A 21,387-nucleotide genomic window follows, 5' to 3' on the forward strand; every position below is an offset into this window, starting at 1 on the left:
ACTTGCGCGGTGAAGGGGTTTTGGAATGGCGGCCTAAGTGGGGCTGTGTACACGTGGCAACTTGGGTCAGCAAATGTTGGTCCACGTGGGATGTTCGACCGTTAACGTTGGTTAGGGCACTCTCTTGTGTCCCTTCCAAGACTAACAATGGAGGTCTAGGACATGCAACAATGTCTCTCTTGTGTTACCCCCAACTCCCCTGCCCTCTCAATCAAAATTAAATACATATATAGAACAAAATGGTTCTTTGATGACAATCTCCAAAAGTATATATGTACGTATATTCGTTCAAAAAGATAATGAAATATGAGCGAGAAACACTTGTGTTTCATATATATATATATATATATATATATATATATATATATATATATATATATATATATATATATGATGACTCAATAACTACTGGGCAAACAAACCTTATATATATACTTAATAAGAGACATCAACATGTCATTTTATTCACTACCCTAGGAAACTGGGATTAACTTGAAATCGGTGTAAAAATTAATAAACTTCAAATTGTGAATCTATTTATATACCTAAGTAGAATTGTTGTCCTGCTAAAATATTGATGTCACAAAATACATCTCGATCAATATTCTAACATCCTTTCTAAGGCATGAACTTGGTGACACATATTTGTATAAAGGCGATATTGGTTAACATGCATGATGGTTGACTATCATCAATCTAAAAAGGTTTCTTACTTTTGGCCATTAACCTTTTAAATAGTAGAATAATATTTGGTAAGATTTTCAAGGTAAAAGATGGTGGAACCAAGCGAGAAACCAGGAGCCATTAACCATGTAAAAGAATCACAAAACCGTAGTTTTAACTTCACACGAGGACAAGGCCAATGAATTTACCTCGGTGGATACAAATTGGACAGGCTCTTGCTTTCTTGTATCTTTAGTTTTCTCAACTTTCTAGCTCATCGATCTCTTTCTTTAGGAGTATTTACTTTCCTTAATTAAATCTTTATTTATTATTACTTACATTTCTTTTATACAATTCAATGAAATATAAAATCTCTCTTTTGACTCTATTTCTTCCTTGATATATATAGTATAAATTCTTAGCTCAAGGTTCTGACTTTTGTTTCCTTTCCTTTAGTGGGAGGTTTTATGTCTTTGGATCCCAATTGATAGATATATGAAAGAGACATATTAGAGGCCACCCATATCTTTATTTTGCCATCTTACTCCTATCTCCCTTACATTTGCATGTTCTGCTATCAAATCCCTTTAATTTCTTCCAAAATCAGCATTTAATGCTCATTTGTCTTGCTTAAAGTATTTATATTAGTACACAATCTTCATTCAGATCCAGCCAACAACAATTTTCATCTTCTTTGAATCAGTCTTTCAAATATTAAGAGCTGACGGGAAATTAAAGTTCATACATTCCTTTCAAATGTCAATTACCAAAGTCATTTTCCTCATAATTTTCCTTCTATTCCATGCATGTAATGCTCGCTCACTTGGTGTCCTGAACAAGGTTTGTTTTATTTCTATCTATTTTCATAATCTTTTTAACTTTCTTCTCTAAGACATATGCATTAATAACGATAACAACAACAACTACACGTCAATCGCGAAGAAGATGAGTTTCGATATATGAATTTTCACTGTCTATGTCCCTTTGTGGACATAGATGATTATTCTCTAAGACATTTGCGTATCATTTATATCTTGACAAAGTTGAAAATAAAATTGTTACTCAGGTTTTTTTATTTTTTTAAAAATTTTCTTGCAGAATGAGGAGAAATCAAGTGTTGCTAGGGTTTTCAATACTCCATCGGATGTAAAAGCAAAACCCTTAACAGCAGAGCCAAAAAGTAGTGTCAAGGAAAATGAAAAAGATCAACTGAAAGGCAGTATAAGTAGTAGTAAAAGTTATGGTGTTTCAGTTTCTTGGAGGGTTCATCATCAAAAAAGGGAAGATCCACCACCTGAGTTTAACTTGGATTATTTACCAGCAAGAACTCACCCTCCTGTTCACAATTAATTGAGTGGATGATCAACATTTTCTGAGTCTAACATATGAGTATGCATTTTGGAGGAAGTTTTATCTGAAAACCAGATGAGTATTAACTTGACAGCCTTTTCAAGTTCTTGGGTTCTCTTTATACAATTTGATGGCTGATATATAATTGTCCCCCTGAACTTTTATAACTATTCCATATTAATTAGAGTACCACTTTGCATGCAGACTATGTTCTATGTAATGTATATTCTCCTTATAATGCAAAATTCGAGCAGGACTTCAATTATCTCTTATTCAACTATATATGCTCCAATAGCTCCTTCTTGATTTCTTTTATTTTGTTTTTGGAACCCTTAAACTATAGGCTTTAACAGTCTTATCTATGATTTTAAAGTAATTTCACATAGTTTACCCAAGAAAAAACTAAGGAATTAATAGCGATAGTGTACATTATTTGATCATTTGCCCAGCCCTAGACATATTGATATCATTATACGTCCCTTTGCCCTTTATTCTATCTTTCCTTTTTCTTTTGGGGTGTTCATGATGGATTTATTCATAAATTGCTAAGGAAAAAAAGAATGTGACATATTCTTCAATTCTTGATATGTCAAATATTTTACTACTGGAATATATTGTAATGCATGAATGACAGATATGGAGTGGAGGTTACAATTAATACAATTATAGTAATGCACTTTCAGTTGGAATATTCTAACTGCTGATCCTATATAGATTCTGCTGACACATTTAATTCAGAAGTATATATAAAATACTTCCATATTTAAGGGCTTTTGAGGTCAATGGATTATGCATGATTTACATTGATCTTCTTAAACCTCTTTAGTGATTTTCTTTCCATTAAAATCTACCATTTTGGGGGTTGGTCATAGATCTCTACCCGTGTATGGATCATCAAAAAAGAATATGTGAAGGAAGATATAAATCTTAGCCTTCAAAATGAAGTGAAGAATAATAAAGATTCATTCTTGTACAAAAGAGTGATCTCCACAAGACTAGCTAAGTAGTCTGTTACGGTTTGATTCCCTGAAGCAATGCTGGAAAACAAAAGTACGATGGTTTTTTAATTTAGTGATCTGATCTTCTCAATTTCTTGTCTAACACTTGCCATGTTTTTGAAACATCACCATTTAACATGCCTTTTAGTATTATGACCATTGAATCAGAAATTGCCTGAGGTTCAGCCACATATTACTATACATCACCCAAAATGAAGTGCATATGCCATAACAAGCTGATCCCTATACATATTACTAAACATCACCCAAAATGAAGTGCATATGCCATAACAAGCTGATCCCTATCTCCTCTCAAAATGTCTCTACCACCCGTCAGTGGCGGAGGTAGAACCCCATATACGCGTTCGGCGAATTCAATAGCTTTTGTTAAAACAACCGTGTCTTAAAATTCATTAAATATGTACAAAATTATATTTAGAATCCAGTTATTAACACTTAAAGTCGTTCTAAAATCCAAAACCCATAAAGTTTAAATTTTGGCTCCGCCTCAGCCACCATCACTGCATAGATTGCTTTTGTTGCACCCATCAGGTTAAACTTGAAGTGAGAAAGAGCATGTTTATACCATCTTACCAGTTTGGACGGATCAGTTGTTAGTACTATATGATCCTTAGAGTTGCAGTTTGGATCAATTTCTTCTGTGCGTATAACAACTTATTACATGTTTGTTACAACACTTGTTCGACACAATATGTTAAGGCAAATAAATGAAGGGTCCATATAACTTGATGTAACCTCCAACATCCGTATGCAGAGAAACCCGTTGCGGTTTTTAGCGTATACATTTGCATATTCATGCATGAGAGTTAAGGAAAAAAATTATGAGTTGAAGGAATCACATATTTTCATGTCTTGAATCCATCGCTAGCCATGAATATGCAGAGATTCTGTGTTTAGCTCAAAGAACAAGTAAAGGATGTTCCAATATTTATGAGGAGTCACTTTTTGAATACAGAGTACTGTACGTTGAGAGCATATCCTTAGCAAACATTCTCGTATATTTGTATCGACATCACTTTTCGTGTGTTAATTCGATTAACAGCGGGCAGAATGCGCTCTTAAACATGAATTGTTGCATAGTTTTTAACCAGTGAAGTGTGTTCTTGTTGAATTTGCTCTATGCGGAATGGTGCAATTTTTTCTGCTGATATGTCCAGGCCAATGGTGCAGACACTTATTCCACTACCAATTTCAAGTCAATGCCATCAAAATATTGTCACATGTCAGAGTAGTTCATAACTCTGATTATCTTGAATAAAAAGACGAAGGAGAACATCTTATGCGGGTTGGAGAAGCAGAGCGATCGATTGCTTATGCACTTGTTCTGAATAAGAATTTTAACTTATACGACGTGCTAACAGTTAATAACTTTTTACATATCAACATAATTTTACCTGTTTTGCTTGTATTTTGTTTTTTCCCTTTACACAGTAAGAGTACATTTTCCTTGTTTATCTCTGGCTTTCTCTTCTCTTTAATGAATTGTTGTTTCTAGCTGTTGAGAAACCAAGATAAAAAAAGAAAGCAGTTCCGTGCACTAAGCTATCACTATGCGCATGGTTCGAGGAAGAGTCGTATCACAAGGGTCTATTATATTGTACACAATCACCCTGCACCTCCACTATGTTGATATACCAAGCTCCGCAAATGAAACTGAATCAGTTATCCGACGTCGTTTCATGAAAAGCATTCTTCATATGTTTAATTTAAAGGATTTATATATACGTTAGACTGATATTGCTTGGAAAAAAAATACCAAGTAAATAACATTTTAAGACAGAAAGTAAAGCCACAAGAACAACATAATTGATGCTAGATTCGAACCCATTTACAAGCTGAATTGTCACAATAAATAGGGTAGAGTGCTTGCGCAAAATTCTGCGTACGCCACTTTAAACCGTCAAGCACATTTAAAGCCTTTAGGCACTTTCTTTCCACAAGAATTAAGAACCAAACTGATGGCAATGGGAATTTTGAGGTTAAGGGCCCCCAAAGCATTGACCTTAATGGCAGTGCATAAGCACAAAGCAGCTTCAACATCTGCTATCCCTTCCAAAAGAGCACAACATTGACTACTTGGTTTTGCCCCAATTACCTCATGAATCAGCCCTAGCCAATCTCCACACACACCAAATTTTAGTGTATCTTTAGGGCACTTAGCTGGGGCTTTTGTTGGGGATGGAGTCACTGGCTTACTCTTTGGAGTTGGAGGGCATGGTACATTATGAGATGAAACACAAGTGAAAAACACTATTACATTCAACAAAATAAAAACAGAAAATGCCTTAGAACCTACTATCATTTTTTGAGTAACTAGCTTAGCTTGTACAAATATTTTGAAGAAATATTTATGTACCAGCTTTAGGTTCACTTGGGAATTTATAGAATTCAACTTGTAGGATAGGCCATCCTAACTAGTGGTCAGTTCTGGTTCTATGGATATTTTTATAAATTGAAGATAAGGAATGAATTGGAAGTGAATAAAGTTCACAATTATAGGTTGTTTGGTCATTTTTGGCCAATCATAGCCATGTGCATGTAGGATTACAACTTACAACTAGTCCCTCCACCTATCTTTGGTTTTATCCCTCTTAACTTAGCTTGTTAGTTGGTGGATGAAAGTGAAATCATTTGTACTTCACATGATAGAAATTTAGTCGCTAGCTAGTGCTACTATTGTGTGTTCTCTAAAGCGATTCAATGTAGAGAAGTTTTGTTGGCGAAAATTATCGAGAATTAGTGAATGCTATTAGGCTACAAGCTAGACTACAGTTTATTAATTAAATCATCTTGTGCTTAGATTCCAATATATATGTCTTGCCCCATCGCCAATGTGATTTAATGTGACTCTGCCTCTTTCATTTGGAATTGGTTAATAAGAAGGCAAAAGTATTTGAGTAATAGCTAGGGATGTTATCTTATAAATATCTTACAAGTGTAAGGTTCGATTCTTACCGGTCCTTCTCTTTACTTTTCTCCTAACTCAAACTTATCTAACCCTTAGAGAAAAAAAGAAGGGGATAAGTATAGAGGTAGACCTACATCCCGGGTTGGGTGCCCTGGCACTCGCCATCTCGGAAAATATTGCGCACGTGCATTTAGAAATGTTTTAAAACAAATAAGTGTTATAAAAGTTAAATGGGACACGCGTTCATAAGGTTTTTGCGGCTCTACTGGTTGAACAAAGCCTGCCAATGCTCTTCAATCTCTGTATTCTGGGTTCGAATCCGTAGGCTTCATCCTTATTTCTTTTTTTCATCTGTAATTTGATATTGTTATAAGGATTACATTGCTCCTATGACCTCAAAATGATTATTGTTTTTCAACTGTGCCATTTGTGTCATTTCTCTATCTAATATGGCTAAATTTTCATGACATTTGCCATAATATAATATCAATTATAACAAAATTTGTGGATCATGACATTTGTCATGACATAATATTCATTATTAGGCCAAAGATTTCTTGCTATAAATAGAGGAGTTTCTCTTCATTTGCAAACACACCAATTCAAGAGCTTTTCACTATTGTCTTTCTTTCTCCTCCTTTATTTCATTATAGAGTATTTTGTAAGAGAGTGATTGTTGGGAAACACTTGTGTGAACCCTTTCTTTGGAGTAATCTTGTGAGGTTATTCTCTTGGGGTATTTGGGATTAATTAGAGTATTAACTCTAATTTTGTACTCTTGTTGGTATAGTGAAATTGCTCCTCTCCGTTTGTAGACGTAGGTCATCTTGACCGAACCACGTTAAATTTGTGTCTTCTTTATATTCTTTAATTGCTGTTATTATCAATTTTCATTGTCTTTGTTATTGTCATTATATCGTTGTTTGGCTAAATTTCGCACTACCCGGGTTCCCGATCCTAACAAATTGGTATTAGAGCCAGATCTAACCGGGTTAGTTTAAATAGCCAAAATGACTCTAACAAAGTCTTATGTTGAGAAATTTGACCGAAGTGCAAACTTCGGAATGTGGAAATTAAAGATGGAAGCTATCCTAATTCAAGATGGCTTAGATTTGGCACTGCAAGGAAAGAAGAAAATGCCAGATAAAATGGCGGACGAGGAGTTTGCCATCATAGACAAAAAGGCAAAAGCAAGTATTATTTTAAATCTTTCAAATGAGGTTTTGCGTGAAGTTGCAGCAGAAAGCTCAGCCAAAGGCATATGGAAAAAGCTTAAAACCCTATATATGAAAAAAACAGTAGAAAATAGACTTTACCTAAAGCAAAAACACTACACTTTTCGTATGGCTGAAGGTACCTCTATACTTACTCATCTTGATACTTTTGATTCTCTTCTTATGGATTTAAGTAATATAGATACTGAAATCAAAGATGATGATCAAGTTGTGTTATTGCTTATTTCCTTACCCCAGTCGTTTAAACATATAAGAGATACTATGCTTTATGGAAAAGATAATATCTCTTATAAAGATATCAAATCTATTTTGAAATTAAAAGAACAAATAGATAGAGATATTACTGGAAAAACTAGTGGGAACCAAGGGAAAGGCTTATTCATAAGAGGTAGATCCAATAAGAAAGATTCAAGCAGTGAGAAACCTAAATCAAGGTCAAAATCCAGATACAGAAATATCATGTGCAAATATTGTCATAAGAAATGTCACATTATTTTTGAATGCTTTAAATTGAAAAACAAAGAAAAGCATACAGAAAAGAAAAATGAGCAATAAAATACTGACACTGTCGAAGCAAGTGTAGTTGTTGATGAGACTGAGAAAACTATTTTTTTAGCAACTAATAATAGTTTCAAATCTAACGATGAGTGAATTTTAGATTCGGGTTGTTCTTATCATATGTGTCCCAGTCGGGATTTATTTACCACATATGAATCTATTGGAGGTGGAGTTGTCTTGATGGGCAACAATGCTGCCTGCAAAGTTATTGGAAAAGGTACAGTCCGAATCAAAATGCACGATGGTGTGGTGAGAACTCTCACCGATGTTAGACATGTTCCTGACTTGAAGAAAAATCTCATCTCTTTGGGCACTCTAGAATCTCTTGGGTGCAAGTACACAGGTGAATGTGGAGTTCTAAAAATTTCTCATGGTGTTCTTATGATCATGAAAGCAAACAGATCTGGTATGTTGTATACTCTTTTGGGATCTACTATTACAGGTGCTGCTGCAGTTTCAATATAAGATAAATCAGATTCTGACATCACTAAATTGTGGCATATGCGATTGGGGCAAATGAGTGAAAAAGGTCTTTCCATCCTCAGCAAAAGAGGTCTCTTATGTGGCCAAAGTACCGAAAATATGGAGTTCTGTGAACACTGTGTGTTCGGGAAGCATAAAAGAGTCAGCTTCAAATCTCTAGCAATTCATAGAACAAAAGGTACTTTCAATTACATTCATTCAGATCTTTGGGGTCTTTCACGTACCCCATCAAAAGGTGGTGCCAGATATGTGTTAACTTTCATTGATGATTATTCAAGAAAAGTTTGGATTTATTTCCTGAAAAATAAAAGTGATGTTTTCTTAAATTTCAAACATTGAAAAATTTTGATTGAGAAGCAAACAGGAAAACAGGTTAAGCGGCTTAGAAAAGATAATGGCTTGGAATTTTGTAATGATGAATTCAACAAATTTTACAAAAATGAAGAAATTGCTCGACATCGTACTGTGAGAAACACCTCGGCAAAATGGTGTGGTAGAAAGGATGAATAGAACTCTTTTGGAAAGAGCTCGCTGCATGATTTCAAATGCTGGGTTGACAAACGCCTTTTGGGCAGAAGCTATCTCTACAGCTTTTTATATTGTCAACCGAGCTCCTTCTGTACCTTTGAACTTTAAGACTCCAGAGGAAGTGTGATCAGGTACTCCTGCTAATTATTTTGATTTAAAGATATTTGGTTGCCCTGCATACATGCATGTAAATGATGGAAAATTAGAGCCAAGGGCTAAAAAGTGCATTTTCCTTGGGTATGCATCTGGGGTGAAAGGATACCGACTATGGTATTCTGATCCCATGGCACCAAAATTTATAATTAACAGAGATGTAACCTTTGATGAATCTTCTATGTTACATTCTAGAAAAGAGTCTTCTAGTTCTTGTGATACAGATAAAGGAAAGTGTACACAGAAACAGGTAGAGATTGAGATTGGCATTCCTTCTGAGCCAAGCTCATCAACTTTGGAGCAAAATACAGTTGAAACTCCTGAAGTTGAGACAGAAGCTGAAATTCCTAAAGTTGAGACTCCTGAAGTTGAACCAGAAGAAGAGGAGTATTCTATAGCCAAACATAGACCAAGAAGAGAAGATAAACAACCATTAAGGTTTGGAGATTATGTTACATTTGCTTTTTCAGTTGCACAGGAAACTGAAGAAATTAGAGAACCATCAAAATATTCAAAAGCAGTTTCTGGTGCTGACTTAGCCAAGTGGCTGATTGCAATGAATGAAGAAATTGAGTCTCTCCATAAGAATGGTACTTGGTCTCTTATGAATCCGCCATCAAGAAAACGAATTGTTGGTTGCAAATGGGTCTTCAAGAAAAAAGATGGCATTTCAGGGGTTGAAGATGCGAGGTATAAGGCACGATTAGTTGCAAAGGGCTATAGTTAGGTATAAGGAGTTGATTTTAATAATATTTTCTCATCTGTTGTTAAACATAGCTCTATTCGTGTCTTGCTTGCCTTCGTTGCCATGTATGGTTTGGCATTAGAATAACTTGATGTTAAGACAGCTTTCTGACATGACGAACTTGAGAAACAAATATACATGCATCAACTCGAAGGATTTGAAATTGAAGGAAAAGAAGATCATATTTGCTTGTTGAAGAAATTCTTGTTCGGATTAAAGCAGTCTCCAAGACAATGGTATAAAAGATTTGATTCCTTTATGTTTAATCATGGTTATTCGAGAAGCATGTATGATAGTTGTGTTTACTTCCTGAAGTTAAATAATGGTTCATTTGTGTACCTATTATTATATATTGATGACATGCTCATTGCTGCTAAGGATTTAACAGAAATTCACAATTGAAAAAGTCAGTTGAAAAGTGAATTTGAGATGAAAGATTTGGGAGCAGCTAAGAAAATCCTTGGCATGGAGATCAAAAGAGATCGAAAAGCCAACAGGCTATTTCTGACCCAGAAGAAGTACTTGAAGAAAGTCTTGGAGAGGTTTGGCATGAAAGATGCTAAACCAGTTAGTACCCCTCTTGCTACTCATTTTAAGTTATCAGCTGCTCAGTCCCCGCAGTCAGAGGAAGAAGAGAGGTACATGGCACAAGTTCCTTATTCCAGTGCAGTCGGCAGTATTATGTATATAATAGTTTGTACACGTCCAAATATTTCACAAACAATAAGCATGGTAAGCCGGTATATGGCTTGCCCTGGTAAATCACATTGGCATGCTGTGAAATGGATTCTCAGATACTTGCGAGGTACTTCAAATACATGTTTGGAGTTTGGGAGAAATACTAACACTTTGGTTGGTTTTGTAGACTCAGATTATGCAAGTGATTTTAACAAAAGAAGATCACTTACAGGCTATGTATTTTGCATCGGTGGTTGCGCTATTAGTTGGAAAGCTACATTACAACATGTAGTAGTTTTATCTACTACCGAAGCAGAATATATGGCAGTGACCGAGGCGATCAAAGAAGCTTTATGGTTGAAGGGTCTATTTGCGAAATTACTTTATACCAAGGTGGTATTACTATTTTCTGTGATAGTCAAAGTGCCATTCACTTGACTAAAGATCAAATGTATCATGAGATTACGAAGCACATTGATATAAAATATTTTTTCATCCGAGAAACCATTGGTGAAGAAAAGTCTCTGTTCAGAAGATCAACACTAGAGACAATCCTGCTGACATGTTCACAAAACCTTTGCCTGAACTTGATTGACATTTACGAAGAATGATTTTGCCCATTGGGGTTTTTGTAGAGAAGGTGGAGCAAATTTACTACATATAAGCCGAAATTAGGCCAACGTGGAGATTTGTAATATGGCCAAATTTTCATGACATTTGCCATGACATAATATCCATTATAACAAAATTTATGGATCATGACATTTGTCATGACATAATATCCATTACTAGGCCAAGGATTTCTTACTATTAATAGAGGAGTTTCTCTTCATTTGCAAACATACCAATTCAAGAGCTTTTCACTCTTGTGTGAACCCTTTTTTTGGAGTGATCTTGTGAGGTTATTCTCTTGGGGTATTTGGGATTAATTAGAGTATTTTGTACTCTCTTTTGTACTCTTGTTGGTTTAGTGAAATTGCTCATCTCCGCTTGTGGACGTAGGTCACCTTGACCGAACCACGTTAAATTTGTGTCTTCTTTATATTCTTTAATTGCCGTTATTATCAACTTCCATTGTCTTTGTTATTGTCATTATACCGTTGTTTGGCTAAATTCCGTACTACCCGGGTACCCGATCCTAACACTCTAATATTTAGTACTCCCTAATGTTCTATACTAACATACATTACAGATTTTAATTTCTAAATTACTAATGTCTATATATTAATTACTGTTGCCAATGCTTATTTTTGGTTTTCCAATGTTGTCTGGACATATGAATGAAATAAAATAATGCTTACCAATCCACCGGCCACAAAGTAGAAATAAATAAATTATTTTTAATGCTAATCTTAATTTTAAAAAAAGCGTAAAAATAAAATTCGGAAAAAATTGATTTAAACTTTTCAACTCAACCTCATTATCACGGTGGCTTCAGCCCCTTTCTTATCTTATTACGTTAGTTATGAGTAAATAAACATATACATGTTGAAAAGTCAAAACAATTCACTTCTTTAAGATACACGAAGAGTTGGAAAGTCTGAATCTTGGAGAAGGGGTTATAAGTGCCATTATATTATGGACAATAGTTTAATAAAATTTAAGAAAAATAACTTGGAAGGCAAGATATATACAACTTTGAAGCAGTTGCAGGTATCCTCAAAGGTTAAGCTCCATTCATAACCAGTAAAAGTCACATAGACAGCTGAAAAACTTTGGTTAATTTTTAAAAATGAAAAATGGGCTTTGGAAGAGGCTTTATATTCTTTCTGGGCTTTCTTTGTGGAGTTTATGTTGCCCAAAACTATAAAGTTCCGAGAATGTGTGAGTGGGTCCATTCCGGTTGTGTCAAAGGCCCGGGAGCTTGAGCCCGAGAATTGTAGTCCTAATGAAGGTGGCCCGGCCCATGAATGCTGGTTCAGGGCCACGGATCATGAGAGAACATATCATAGGCCCGAGAATTTCAGTCCTAATGAAGATGGCCCGGCCCATTATTAAAGAACCTATCATAGGCCCGAGAATTTCTATGGTAATGAAGCTGGCGAAGAACACAACAATGAAGAGTGATTCGTTATTTATGTCGGGGGAGTGAGAAATCTTTCTAATTTTTCTTTCCTTTTATTTGTTTTATCAGCAAAACTATTTGTTTGTAATTCAGTCAAAGATTTGTATATTAGTTTGTATTTAAGTGCTTGTAACTATATACGAAATACAAATATTGTTATCCTTCCTTAACGGATATTGGAATAATTGAGTGGTCAAATTAGCTTTTTAATGCTACTGAACTGTTCTCCTATATTTGCTAATTCTCTAATATAATGAAACGCTCAAAGAAAATCATGTTAAGCGGAATACTTTAATGTTTTGCAATGTTTGGTTACAATTTAAACTCTGCTCTCATTTTTGTGTTTGGGTTTACTAAATCACTTAGCTAACTATTATTGGCAAGTAAAATAAGACAGAAGGAGCAACTTCACCCGAAAAAATCATAGTTGTAGTTAATCAACTCTTAGCTGTGAAAGAACATATGGACACTATAATGTAGTAGCAATTTTTTTTTATCAAGTCAGAGTAATTCTTTTAATACAAAAAGTTAATTTAATATTTCCTATTTGAAATAAATAAAAAAAAATCTAATATCTCCATCTTCATAGTGGTACGACTTGCTTGAAAAAAGGGAAGTTGACTCTTCTTGGAGAAGGGGTAAGTACTTACAATTATTTTGAGAACAATTTTTTAAAAAACAAATTAAGAAAATTTAACTTGAAGGATAAGATATCCAACAAATTAATAGTTGCACACTATAAAAGTCGTCACCTCTTGCCCCTATCAAATCAAAAGAGAAGTCTTTTTTCAACATATTGTAAACTTTCTTATAGTACATATATATAGGAATTAGGAAGTAAGGCAGAAGTGGAGATGGGCCTTTTCGGATTCAAGTTCGGGTCTCTCTGCCCAAAATCGATGAGTGGGCCCAATCTGGATATGTTAGGGTTAGGGAGCTTGAGAGAGCCTACCGTAAGACACAGAATTTCGATCCAAACGAAGCCCATAAAGATTTCCAGCCCAACTAAACCAGACATCATTTTTTTCATTTGTTTTTTATTTTTATTGAATTTATTGTCAACAATCTCATAGCAGTATTTTACTTTTTCCTTATTTTTTTCTTTACCAGGTTCTCAAATGTGTTTTCTTTTATTTAGTCCATCACCGCAGATGTATTAAATTGTTTTTTTTTAATTTAATGATGAAGTGCTTACTCTCAATTTTGGAATATTGAGATGGAATATGTTTTCAAAAGCTATATTTTATTGATGTAACGTCCCAAATGGGGGGAAATAGTAGAATACGGAAAAAAAATCATTATTTTCCATTCAAGCATTTGACTAAAGTAAAAGTACAGTAGAAAACACATAAAAAAGGGAAAAGCGAGTAAATAACATAAGCAAGCAGGATACAAAAAGAGGGGACAAAGATTGGCAGCTAAAACTTTATTTAAATGGGTAAGTAATGGAGTTTTAAATAAATTGAGGGACGTCCCAAACAAAAGATACGAACTATAGTTAATTGAGGTGCCAAGCGAATAGTTAAACTTGTTCAAAGAATGATGTGCGTCCTTAAAAACTAAGAGACATATAAGAATTTAACATATATCTACCGACAATGGAAACGAATTTATATGATTAGTACAATTTAATATTGTATACGGTAAAAACCAGTTAGTCCTTCGTACGAACTGGTTTAACTGATAATACATTGGATCAGAGAAGCGTCTTCATAGTATCAGGTTGAGGTCCGAAGTTAGGTCTCGAAGCTTCGAGCCCGAAGGACCAATCAACGTCGAGCTCGATGTTATTATCAAGCTCGAATCCAAGTCGAACTATGATGCAAAGTAAAGTTATCGAGCTTATGATTCAGAGACCGACCAACACTGACCCCGAATCAATATAGGAATCCGAGTCAGAATCGAGCTCGAGTCAAGATCGAGAGCTCGAGTCAAGACCGAAAACTCAAGTCAATATCGAGCTCACAGACAAGAGCAGCTGCAATCCCACTAGAGGAGAGAATCCTGGCAGGAATTATGGAAAAACTAATTTATCATGTGTCTCACACTATATATTTTTAATTATATCTAAAAGTAGGATCCTCCACTATAAAGAGCATGGCTACATTTCTGTAAAAGATAGTCCTTTGCTTACATTGTAATTCAAGCACCATACTCTCTTATATTCAAGAGTTATTCTTTTAAACTTCATAAATTGATTCATCTTGCTTAGTCCTAAAATCATCTTCTTTCCAACCTTGTTTATTTTGCATTCTTTACAATCCATATTTGATATTTCTATTTATCCTTACGATTTGTATCAAGATATACCACATATCTTTAGAACTACGTACAAATTCAACTCTATCCGTTTTTCGGTAAAGCAAAAGAGAAAACCCCACTCCAAGGTAAAGCACGCATTCATAAAGGACGAGGTAACTAAACTTCTCAGAATAGGGTCCATTCGGGAGGTAAAATATCCCGAATGGTTAGCCAATGTAATTGTAGTCCCTAAAAAAAGGAACAAACTTAGAATGTGTGTAGATTACAGGGATTTAAACAAGGTATGCCCCCAAAGATTCTTTTCCACTACCTAACATCGATCGCATGATCGATGTCACGGCCGGCCACGAGATCCTTACTTTTCTCGATGCCTATTTCGGGTATAATCAAATCCAAATGAACCCGAAAGACCAGGAAGAGACTTCATTTGTCACCAAATATGGAACATATTGTAATAATGTGATGCCCTTCGGGCTAAAAAATGCAGGAGCTACTTACCAATGCCTAGTAAATAAAATGTTCGAAGAACAAATAGGTAAATCAATGAAAGTTTATATTGATGACATTCTAGTTAAGTCCCTGCACGCAGAGGACCATTTGGCTCATTTGCAGGAAACATTCGAGATTTTAAGGAAATACAACATGAAGCTCAACCCCGAGAAATGTGCTTCCGGGGTCGGTTCGAGCAAGTTCCTCGGCTTCATGGTATCAAATCGGGGGATCGAGATTAACCCCGATAAAATCAAGGCCATCAAAGACATCGCCATCGTGGACAACGAAAAGCCGTGCAGAGGCTAACGGGACGGATTGCTGCCTTAGGCTGATTCATTTCGAGGTCGTCAGATCGAAGTCATAAATTTTTCTCTCTACTAAAAAAGAAGAACGATTTCGCTTGGACCCTGGAATGCCAACAGGCATTAGAGGAATTAAAACGATATCTATCGGGCCCACCACTGCTTCATACTCCAAAAATAGACGAAAAACTTTGCTTGTACTTGGAAGTATCGAAAATCGCGATAAGTGGTGTCCTAGTTCGAGAAGAGCAAGGTACGCAATTTCCCATTTATTATGTAAGTCGAACCTTAGGAGAAGCAGAAACTAGATATCCACACTTAGAAAAATTGGCACTTACACTGATAAGCGCCTCTAGAAAGTTAAGACCGTACTTTCAATGTCACCCCATATATGCGTATTGAACACTTACCCACTTCGTAATATTTTGCACAAGCCCGAACTATCAGGCCGATTGGCCAAATGGGCCGTCAAACTCAGTGGGTACGATATCGAATATCAACCCCGTATGGCCATCAAGTCTCAAATTTTAGCGAACTTCATGGCCTATTTCACGCCGACCCTCGTACCCGAAGTTGAAAAGAACTCTTATTGAAATCGGGTACATCATCGGGGGTATGGACCCTTTTCACAGACGGGGCTTCGAACGTGAAGGGGTCCGGGCTAGGCATCATTTTAAAGCCGCCCACGAGTAACACCATTAGGCAATCTATCAAAACTACTAGGTTGACTAACAACGAGGCCAAGTATGAGGCCATGATTGCAGATCTCGAGCTAGCTAAAAACTTGGGAGCAGAAGTCGTTGAAGCCAAATGTGTCTCTTTACTGGTGGTAAATCAAGTAAACAAAATCTTTAAAGTTCGAGAAGATAGAATGCAAAGGTATTTGGACAAACTGGAGGTCACTTTGCACCATTTCAAAGAATGGACTTTACAGCATGTTCCACGAGAACAAAACAGTGAGGCTGATGCACTTAAAAATTTTGGATCATCGATCGAGGAAGGCGAGATAAGCTCGGGGACTGTCATTCAACTCCCGAGATCTGTGATCGAAGAAGTTCATGCCGAGATAAATTCTACAAGCTTAACCTGGGATTGGAGGAATAAGTATATTGAATACTTAAAGAATGGAAAGCTCCCATCAGACCCTAAAATTTCGAGGGCCCTACGAATCAAAGTTGCTCGATACACATTAACTGCAGATGGAACGTTATACCGAAGGACATTCGATGGACCATTGGCAGTATGCTTAGGTCAGGAGACACCGACTACGTCCTACGTGAGCTGCACGAGGGCACTTATGAAAATCACTCTGGTGCCGATTCATTAGTCCAAAAAATAATCAGGGCAGAGTACTATTGGATCGATATGGACAAAGATGCAAAGGAGTTTGTTCGAAAATGTGACAAATGTCAAAGGTTTGCACCAATGATCCATCAACCCGGAGAACAACTTCACTCAGTCATATCCCCATGGCCATTCATGAAATGGGGAATGGATATCGTCGGCCCTCTGCCATCGGCCCCAGGTAAAGCTAAGTTTATTTTATTTATGATTGACTATTTCTCTAAATGGGTTGAAGCACAGGCGTTCGTGAAAGTAAGAGAGAAAGAGGTTATAGACTTTATCTGGGATCATATCATATATCGATTCGGGATACCCGCTGAAAGTGACGAAATTCCTCGAAGACCACAACAAAACTATCATTCAAAACCTTTGAGCCCATTTAGTCCTTCGTACGAACTAGTTTAAATGGTAATACATTGGATCGGAGAAGCGTCTTCATAGTATCAGGTTGAGGTCTGAAGTTAGGTCACCAAGCTTTAAGCCCGAAGGACCAATCAACGTCGAGCTCGATGTTATTATCAAGCTCGAATCCAAGTCGAACTATGATGAAAAGTAAAGTTATCGAGCTTATGATTCAGAGACCGACCAACACTGACCCGGAATCAATATAGGGATCCGAGTCAAAATCGAGCTCGAGTCAAGACCGAAAACTCGAGTCAATATCGAGCTCACAGACAAGAGCCGTTGCAATCCCACTAGAGGAGAGAATCCTGGCAGAATTATGAAAAAACTAATTTATCATGGGTCTCCCACTATGTATTTTTAATTATATCTAAAAGTAGGATCCTCCACTATAAATAGGATGGCTACATTTCTGTAAAGGACAATTATTTGCTTACATTGTAATTCAAGCACCATACTCTTCTATATTCAAGAGTTATTCTTTTAAGCTTCATAAATTGGTTCATCTTGCTTAGTCCGAAAAATCATCTTCTTTCCAACTTTGTTTATTTTGCATTCTTTGCAATCCATATTTGATATTTCTATTTATCCTTACGATTTGTATCAAGATATACCACATATCCTTAGAACTACGTACAAATTCAACTCTATCCGATTTTTGGGTAAACAAATATATTGTATGATTAGTGAAATTTAACATGTTAAGTTTGCTTGTGTTATAATTTAAGTTATTAATTTCATTGTATGCATAGTTCATCTTTAATTATATTTTACAAGACATGCATGAAAGCGTAATAAATCTTACCATATATGATCTAATATTACTTAAATCCCATAACATAACCGGAATATAAGAGGATTGGAAGTGTTACATTAAATATCAATTTGATTAGACCGCCAACAAGAAATAACTTGAGCAGTTTCAGCTTTATGTATATATAGTTTAATTTGATACCTTGCTGATCTTTGAATAAATATTAATCATTCCAAGACTTGGTTGTACTGTGTTAATATATATTCTTTAAATGTAGAAGATTATACTTACTTCAGTAACAATATTCTTTTTTAAAATAGTTAATTGCACAAATCACGAAACAGTTTGATTCTCTAGACCCATCTGCCGCCTTGAAGATCGAAGGGCGTGATGGTAGGCAAGAAACTCGTGTTTTAGCCGTAGTATTGCACTCTAATTATTGCATTTTACGTGTATTTGAGCTTAAATGATAGTGAATTATACTTATTACGTGTTTTATGCCTTGTAGGAAATGATTCTGAGCTATTTAGGTAATTTGGAGCGAAATCGAACAAGTTGGAGCTTTGAAGTCTGAGTAGAAGCCCAAGAAATTAAGCCGGGATCACGTCGAGGGTTGAGGACCAAGTCCGGATATCAAAAAGTGAACAACTGAATTTACTCTGAGAATAAGACACTACCGCGCCGCATGGGGCGCGGCGAGGCGAGGCGCGGCAGTGCAAAAGTGGTCTGCGAGTAAAGTGCAAGCTCTCTGGATTTCCTCACTAGAGCGCCGCATGGGGCGGCGCGGCATGCGCCGCGGCTGTACAAAATTGTCAGAGTGATTTCCAAGTTCGGCTAGGAAAGGGTAGTTTCGTCCGGACTTGTTTCTACACGGTATAAATACACTAAAAATACGATTTTAAAGGGAATTTTGACCTACGAAAGATTGGAGAACCAACCAAGGCAAGAAGACTCAAGAATTCATCAATATTACAACCTGCAATCGGTGCAATACAGGAGTTTGTATCGAAATCATTAGAATTGATGTTTTCTTTGTTCTTAAACTTATTTGAGATGTATTACTCCATTGTTATGGAGTAATTTTCTTTAGGGTGTTGACAAATACGATGTTCGACAACTTGATCAGGAATTCGATTCTTGATAATTGTTAGAATTAATTGATGGAGCTTTAATTTGTATTGTGAGTTATTTATTATTTTGCTTAATCAAAAGAGTATTGAGCAATAATTTTATATTGTGTTTTGCGCTCGTCAGGGCGCAGTCGAATTTTCTACTTCTGACTATGGTGAAAATTAATCTCGAGTTGAGCTTTATTAATGGTCAAAGGCAAAAATACGACTTCCCCTTAATGTAGAGAGCATAATAATATATCAAAAATCTAACATCCTACAAAGTTACTTAATTTCGAATAATACATGACAAATTTAACATGTGTTTACCCGTAAAATGGTACAGTTTAATTTATACGTGGTTTCTAGACAAGTGAACTAATTTGATCCTGAAATAATGCAATAATTGAAGAAATTTACAATACTTAGTCTTAAAATGTAGGTGAAACAGCAGAGATGACAGTTCCGGAAATAAGATTTTCGGGCACAGCAATGATGAGATCAAAAAGAGAAAAAGTAAGATTGTATTAAGCTTTGTATATGTTAGTTTACAGATATGTATAGTGCAGTCTTGTCCCACATTCGAAGATGAGTAATATCTCCTTGTAGTGTATAGTTATAAATAGGGACCTCTTGTATTGTATTTATTATCCAATATCAATAACATATTTTCTCTCGTGCCTTCTCACATGGTATCAGAGCATTAGTGAGAAAAGATCGATGTGCGTCATTCCAGCGTTAACCGGAAAAAAATAACTTAGTCATCGTGTAATTTTTCCGGCGACCTAAGGCTTGTCTAAGTGAAAGTCACTTTCTGTCGGTGTTGTGCTAAAACCAACACCACCACGAGGTAGATCACCCTCTGACGACCAACCCTTGAAATTTTATCCGGCAGAAAAGCCGCCACGCTCTTTCACGCACCGGCAACAACAAATTTGCTGACGAGGGTTCCGGCCATTTTTCACAAAGCTTCTTCAGGACATTGTGCTCTCCTCAAAATTCCAAGTCTAACCATATAATTCAAATCAAATTCCGATCACTTTTATATTTTTCCAGCGTGAACAGTGACCTTTCCGGCCATTTTTTTTGAAAACATTTCTTCAGGACAGCTTGCTCGCAAAGGAATTCCAAGTCTATCCATCCTGGTTACGACAAATTCCGACAACTTTGAAATTTTCTGGCGAGCTATAGTGTTTCAGGCGTGAAAAGTGTTTCCGACGCAGAACAGTGTTCTGTTTTCCTGCTGTAAACAGTGTTTTTTAAGCTATTTCTTCAGTTTTCTCACATGAGTTAACCCTACTACTACAAATTATAGCGACATGGGAACCGATGCTTTGAATAGTCGGATGGTTTCTTTAGTAGATTATATTGAGTTCCTTCAGTATAAAGCATGTAAGCAGACATCTTCTGAGATAGCTTCTATTGTTCAAACAAGTAATAGCGTGACTTGTTTCTCCCAATCTTCATCTTCTGAGTCTTGGGTCATTGATTCAGGTGTATCAGATCATATTTCTGGTAACAAATCTCTTTTCACTACTATTTCGTATTCTCAATCTCTTTCAAAAGTCACAATGGCCAATGGGTCTCAAATTATGGCAACTGCAATAGGTCAAGAAAGCCCACTTCCTTCCTTACCTTTAGATTCAGTCCTTTATGTTCCCAATAGTCCTTTTAATCTTATAGTTGTTAGTCGCTTAGCCAATTCACTTAAATGCGTTGTTTTATTTCTTGATGACCATGTTTTTATACAGGAACGCAGTACGGGACGGATCATTGGTACCAGGCGTGAATCAAACGGACTTTATTACCTTATCCTTGCTAAATCACATGGACTCACATCTTGTCTTCCTTCTACAACTTGTCATGTTACTGATTCACCAGATTTATTACATAAACGGTTGGGACATCCCAGTTTGTCAAAACTTCAGAAAATGGTATCTGGTTTATCTCACTTGTCAGCTCTAGAGTGTGAGTCATGTCAGTTCGATAAGCATACCCGCTACCATTTCCCTCGGTGTCTTGATAATCGAGCAGAGTCACCTTTTACTTTAGTCCATTCAGATGTTTGGGGTCCTAGTCGGGTCAGTTCCACCTTGGGATTCTGCTACTTTGTCAGTTTCATTGATGATTATTCCAGATGCACTTGGATATTTTTGATAAAAATTTGATCTGAGCTGTTTTCTATTTTCCAGACCTTCCACGCTGAAATTAAAATCAATTTGGGGTTTCTATTTACACATTTCGTAGTGATAATGCCCGAAAGTATTTGTCTTCCCTATTTCAGCAGTTTATGAAATTTTATGGGATTATTCATCAAACATCTTGTCCGTACACATC

General features: G+C 36.1%; 1 protein-coding gene across 1 annotated transcript; it reads right to left on the reverse strand.

The window, feature by feature from the left end:
• Positions 1 to 4,932: 4,932 nt before the first annotated feature.
• On the reverse strand, positions 4,933 to 5,334 carry LOC107776669 (putative lipid-binding protein At4g00165). The gene has a single exon (XM_016596579.2). It carries the CDS (start codon positions 5,332 to 5,334, stop codon positions 4,933 to 4,935), a length of 402 nt encoding a protein of 133 aa, XP_016452065.2.
• Between the last annotated feature and the right edge of the window lie 16,053 nt (positions 5,335 to 21,387).

This window comes from Nicotiana tabacum, chromosome 19, assembly GCF_000715075.1.
Source record: "Nicotiana tabacum cultivar K326 chromosome 19, ASM71507v2, whole genome shotgun sequence".
Taxonomy (NCBI): domain Eukaryota; kingdom Viridiplantae; phylum Streptophyta; class Magnoliopsida; order Solanales; family Solanaceae; genus Nicotiana; species Nicotiana tabacum.

Excerpts from the sequence above, each read along its gene's own strand:
- LOC107776669 (XM_016596579.2), bottom strand. The coding sequence starts at position 5,334 with ATGATAGTAGGTTCTAAGGCATTTTCTGTTTTTATTTTGTTGAATGTA.